A 6,178-nucleotide genomic window follows, 5' to 3' on the forward strand; every position below is an offset into this window, starting at 1 on the left:
AAATTAATTTTAAAATATTAAACTCTCCTGTCAATTTTTGTAGAGGATGCTGCCAAATTCTAATCAATAAAAAACTCTAAACAATGTAATATAGTTGTGTGATTTTCATTTTAGTCAAAGGGTAGTTGACATAATGAGATGAAGTATCCATTAAGAAATTAGAAAGATGGATTTAGCAAATAGTTGAAAATTATTTCCATAATTATTCCATCAGCAAACAAAATCCTTATTCTTATTTAATTCTAACATATTATTTTATAATTTATTATAACTTCTTATAAAATAAAAACAACATTTATTTTTTTCACAATTATAAACATCATTTTTATTTTGGTTTCACAACATTTATTTTTTCCCACAAAATCCACTTTTCTCTTACTAAAAACAATAAAAAATTGTTTTTTATTTAAAAATAAAAATGAAGAAATAACAATGATACGATGAAAAACAAAATAAAAATATTCTTATTACGAACATTGATAAGCATATTTATAGAAACGTAAGTAATTATTGTTATATGCATTTTCCAAGTTGGACGTTGAAAACATAGAGATAGGAGAGTTTTGTAGTTATTATTACCACCATCCTCGCCTATATTGTTGATTATTCATTATTCATTTCTCTATCCTCTTCATTTCTTTCATCCCTACCAAGGTAACTTCTTCTCTTTCTCATCTCAAATCTAAACTCCCTTCATTTTTATTTTCAATATCATTGATTTCATACTCATAACATTTTCATTTTTTTATATGTTTCTTATGTTGTTGTAATCTGTACAAACATAGTATTTTATATATGTAAGAAAAAACAACATGGGTATCTGCAAATAACCTCAAAAGGTTGAGTTATTTTATGTATTTGTCTCTCTCTCTTGTTCTATTTATGCATGTTTTTTCCTTGATATTATTATGTGATTTTGCACCTGAATTTTGTATAATTATCCAACTCTTCTTTTGTCTCTGGGTGTATAATTAATTCTATGATTAAATATGAATGGTATATGATTTATTATATAAAAAACTCTTACAATGTCGGGGCATACATCCATTTTTCGTGTAAGAGTTAATTGAGCGAAGAATTTTTATAATGAGATGATTTGATGAGGTTTTAGGTAGCATAAACATGTAACTCTTTCTTGCTCTTCAGGTTGAATATTATAGAGGTTGCAGGCTTTAAGCAATGTCAGTGAATAATCATCTTGGAAGGCCTGCATCAGGTAATGTAATGTGATAATATATATTAATCAGGTATCAACTTGGTCAAACATTATATCTGCCTTAGAATAATAGTCACATTCTATTGATGGCATGTTCAAAAAATTTGATTTAATTGGTCTTAATATAGTATAAAAATGATAGTTTCTGTGATGCTTAGACATTTTCAGTGTTCTTATATGGTACTTAGTAGTTATTTCAATTCAATGCTCTCTGGTGATGACCTTTTATATTGAGTAATGTTATACAGCTTGAAAAAATGGACCAGAGTTTCGATAGAATTCGACTAGATTCAAGGGTGGTTGCATAAAATAAATTGGCTGGAAACATTCATCTATCGAATAGTGAATAAGCGTGCTAACTAAACTATAAAGAAATTGGCGAAAAACTCTACTACTTTCCTTATATTTGCACCTTTTTTTTTTGCTCTCTGATGGTGTTTTATGTCCCAAACACATGTAGTTCAGAAAGGGTTCCAGAAAATGACTACATGGTTATGACTTTCAACTCTCTCTGGTTAAGAATTGCATACTTTATTAGGAAATACTCTGTCCGGCTTTCAATTTATTGAGCTCTTAAAGAGCTTGAACTTAAGCATAGAATCTTAATACTGTTAATAGTATCTCTGAAATATAAAGAAGGGGGTTATTGCTGGGTTATTTTCATTTGTTTTTCTTGAGAAGTTGAATGATTGACAAGTCTTTTACAGGTAGAAGAAGATTGAAAGATTTATTGCTTCAAAAAGATAATCACTTCTGTGCCGATTGTAATGCTACAGATCCTAAATGGGCGTAAGCGTACTCACCTTTGGTCTCATGATGTTTGTTTGTGGTTTATATTAATGGCCGATATCATACAAAAACACGAGCTTTGAGCGATAAGTTTTTTTCCCGTGGATGGTTAATGAATGTGATATCCTTTAAGCGATAATGAAGAATACTCTTTAAATTGAATTCACTTTGCCAACTGAATTTCAGGTCAGCCAATATTGGAGTTTTTATATGCTTAAAATGCTGTGGTGTGCACCGAAGCCTTGGTACTCATATATCAAAGGTAAACATTCATAGGTTGTCTTGTTGTCGAAGGTTGCTAGTTGCTCAAGCACAACTTACTAAGCATGACATATCAACTTGATATATATGTTTTCCTTCGTATTGCATCTACTTTACTCAAGAAGTTATATTTTCCTTCTAACTGAGTATTAGAAATTTGAACAGAGCATCTTCGTCATTTCTTGCTTCAACAAACTAAAAGACAAATACTTCATATGTTCTCCAGAACTTGTGTAAGAAATGGATTTGGCATGATATAGAGAAAACAGAATAGAGATTAAAACACTCCATTTTTTTTCTTGAGAAATTGCGGGTGAAGCTTGTTTTCACTCAAGCATGACTAGCCTAAACTATTAAATTTTATGATGAGAACACATTTTTAAAGCTAATAACCTTAAATTTTCTCTGTATGTAATCTTCTAATATAATTTTTTTTACCAAAAAACTAAGTTTTTATGACTAGCCAAGGGCGGTATGAATGCTTAATTTATTTGTTAGCTGGCATTATTATTTTTTACTTTCAGGTTTTGTCTGTGACATTGGATGAATGGTCAGATGATGAAATAGATGCAATGATTGAAGTTGGGGGAAACTCCTCTGCTAATTCTATTTATGAGGCTTATATTCCTGAAGGATGTACCAAACCGGGACCAGATGCTAGTCACCAGCACCGGGCAAAGTTTATACGGTTAGACATGTTTATACGGGCAAAGTTTATACGGTTACACAATGAACCATGTATATTCTGTTCTTTGCATCATGGTTCATTTTGAAAATCTTATATCTGCTGTCATCATAAAGTAACCTAATGCTGTAGGCTGTGGATTCTCTTCATCTGATATTTGTTTGACACCTTTGCCTAGCCATTTATTTTCTTGACTTTGTGATGTTCTTTTCATCCAGTTAGGTAAATGTTCCAGTAACTTGACTGCCATTTTAATTATGTACTGCAGATCAAAGTATGAGCATCAAGAATTTTTGAAACCTAGTTTGCGCATTGTGTCCGGAAAAAGCAGTATAGGATCAAGCTCTTCCAAAAGTTTCCTGGATGGTTTTCGAACTACTAGTACTAGTTCACAAAATATGGTAATCTGATTTATGTATTAGTTCCTTCTGTTTCTGACTACTTTTATGATTTAGTCGAAGTTGGATGACATGATTGTGGAGAAATTTTGAGTTTTGATCATGTTGAGTAAGCATATTTTTGTGAGCTACATTTCTACTGAGTCAACTATTGTTGCATCTAGATGACAGTCTTCTAAACAGAATTTAATATAATTAGATGGGCAAGTTGCATCATCCAACTTTGCTAAGTTGGCTGCAACGGCAATGCAGTTTATCTCATGAGTGATTTCCTTGGTGTGTGACTGATATTAGTGGTAACAACAGGAAGGTATGGTAGAATTTATCGGAATGTTGAAGGTGAAAGTGATTAAAGGCATAAATTTGGCTATCAGAGATATCAAGTCAAGTGACCCGTATGTTGTTTTGAATCTTGGCCAACAGGTTGGTTGCTCTTGTTATTCAGAAACTATTGTTCTTTATCTTTTATTTGTAGTGGTGCATTTATGAATGTTGTTAGTTTTCCTTCTGAAACTGATTTGTTAGTTTTGCTTCTGAAACTGATTTGGCGCTATTGTCGACAGACTGTGCAGACATCTATAATCAGGAGTAACTTGAATCCAGTCTGGAATGAGGAACATATGCTGTCTGTTCCCGAACAATATGGACCACTTAAATTGGTATGGTCGAACTTTAATGTTGTGTATAACAGAATCTTCTGCGCAAATCCTATTATATGGACCCACAATTTCGAAAAAGAAAATTATTTAGCATACATATTGACTCAAGAACAAAGCGTTATTACAGTTGCATGTAGAATTCTAATTCTACGAGGTTTAGACTCTACATCATGTTTAATGAGTTTAAGATAGAAACGGAGGAAAATGGGAGAATTCTCACTACTGCATCTTTTCCGTTTCCTCTGTTTCGTCTCTGGCTTTTGTGAAATGCAAATCTCATCCGCGTTAGTTATCTTTTAGTGTTAAAGTTGTGTTACAAATCTCTAGGCGTGTTAAGGGGTAGGTTAGCTGTGTTCGGATGTTTATGAGTTATGCATTAGCCATGTGTGTATTGTTTCTTCCTTTCGATTTAAGAATCCGTCACTTCTTTATCTTATGAACTGGCTGCACATTGCAGAAAGTATTTGATCACGACACGTTTTCTGCTGATGATATAATGGGAGATGCAGACATTGATCTTCAGCCTCTGATAACATCTGCTACAGCATTTGGAGATGCTGGAATGTTTGGCAATATGCAGATAGGAAAGTGGCTGAAATCTAATGACAATGCACTTATCGAAGATAGCACAGTCAATATCGTTGACGGTGCGGTTAAACAAGTGATGACAATCAAGCTCCAGAATGTCGAATCTGGAGAATTAGACTTAGAACTGGAATGGATTCCTCTTGATCAATAGGGTAGTAGTTAACTGCTGTTAATCTATCCATTTTATTGAAGAAATGTCTGTAATTTCTTATCTTTAGCTTTTGGGTCATCATCCTATAGAGGAATAAATAAATGATAAAATGATATTTAATTTTATTACTGTAAAATCATTTGACAAAAACTTAAGTAAATTCTCTGTCATGAAAACAAAGAGAGAAGAACATATAACTTTGCTAATATGTTAGATCACCATAGATTTGCTTTTGTGTGCAAAATCCAGTTTTCATGTGTACATAAGATGGTTTAATTTTAGAATATATTTGCATTAAAATGACTATTTATATCGAGAAAAAACTATGTATAGACAATGTAAGTTTTTTATATTATGTATAAATCTGTATACTCACAATGCATAAATATTTTACCCGTATTCATGAAAATACCCCTTTTGTATCAATAATCATGCATCTTGATTAAATTAAAGTTGTATCTGAAGTTACATAAACGAATACCGAAACTTTATGTTCTTTACACTTTTACTTTATTTTAGATATGAAATTCCTAATTGATAAGATTCCCAGAAAAGAATTAAGCTGCAAGTTCCTTTTTACTTACTATAAAGCTAGTCTTTTATTTAGATGGTGCATAACAAAAACAATGAATTACTCAAGTAATATTAAGACTTATTGTTTGGGATTTTAAACAGAACAATGTTATATGTTGGGCTAATGTTCCTTATTATTATGTGCACTAAATAAAAAGAAGAAGATCTATGAGTGTGTTAGGACTTGTAATACTTATTTTCTACTAATATCTCAATGCTCTCGATGACATAGACTCAATTAGCTGAACCATGTTACCTAAATATCTTGTTTTTTCTCTTCTATTTATTCTATGCACTTTATTTAATTGTTTGTGGTTAACACTATGGAACGATTGCTTCCGCTGCACCAACAATGATTGTTGGAATGAGTGGAAGAGTTTATAAGTAAAAAATACTCACATAATTAATGTTTCAAAGTTTTGATTCAAGATGTAATATTTTACTTTTGCTTCTACATCCTTCTCATATCCCGATAATAATAAAACTCTAACCCTTATTATTATTATCATTGATAAGTGGTAGATGATATGAGACAAAAGGTTAGGCAACCACTTATTCTATATACCATTCTTACAAAATACTAGCAAAAAATTTTATATCACTAAATCAATATTCCATAAATTAATAAACATGTTAGTTTTCTTATGATATAAATTAATTTAGATTTGTAAGAGAATATATCATTTTTTATCTCAATGACTCAACACATTTACAAGTATCTAAACATAATTATACTTATAATATGTTTGCAAATTGGGTTCTGAATAAATAAAAAAATATAGATGGAAGGCTTTGAATTATTTCAATGGTGTATTTAACAACTGAGTTAAGACAATTATGTAACAAAAATTTATTAGG

General features: G+C 31.1%; 1 protein-coding gene across 4 annotated transcripts; it reads left to right on the top strand.

The window, feature by feature from the left end:
- LOC109330365 (ADP-ribosylation factor GTPase-activating protein AGD12-like) lies at window positions 533–4,923 on the top strand. 4 transcript variants are annotated; one of them, XM_019564536.1, is made up of 9 exons: window positions 533–654; window positions 1,147–1,216; window positions 1,924–2,005; window positions 2,192–2,267; window positions 2,791–2,954; window positions 3,220–3,352; window positions 3,656–3,772; window positions 3,913–4,008; window positions 4,466–4,923. In XM_019564536.1, exons 2-9 carry the CDS (start codon window positions 1,180–1,182, stop codon window positions 4,745–4,747), a joined length of 987 nt encoding a protein of 328 aa, XP_019420081.1. In that variant the 5' UTR covers window positions 533–654; window positions 1,147–1,179; the 3' UTR covers window positions 4,748–4,923. The 4 variants fall into 4 exon arrangements, with proteins under 4 accessions (XP_019420081.1, XP_019420083.1, XP_019420082.1 ...); XM_019564538.1 differs by having other exon boundaries at window positions 536–654; window positions 1,163–1,216; XM_019564537.1 differs by lacking the exon at window positions 533–654 and adding an exon at window positions 732–839.

Source organism: Lupinus angustifolius, chromosome LG16, assembly GCF_001865875.1.
Source record: "Lupinus angustifolius cultivar Tanjil chromosome LG16, LupAngTanjil_v1.0, whole genome shotgun sequence".
NCBI lineage: Eukaryota > Viridiplantae > Streptophyta > Magnoliopsida > Fabales > Fabaceae > Lupinus > Lupinus angustifolius.

Coding starts and splice junctions, on each gene's coding strand:
- LOC109330365 (XM_019564536.1), top strand. CDS start 1,180: ATGTCAGTGAATAATCATCTTGGAAGGCCTGCATCAG. Junction 1,217..1,923: donor TCTTGGAAGGCCTGCATCAG/GTAATGTAATGT, acceptor AGTCTTTTACAG/GTAGAAGAAGATTGAAAGAT. Junction 2,006..2,191: donor GCTACAGATCCTAAATGGGC/GTAAGCGTACTC, acceptor ACTGAATTTCAG/GTCAGCCAATATTGGAGTTT.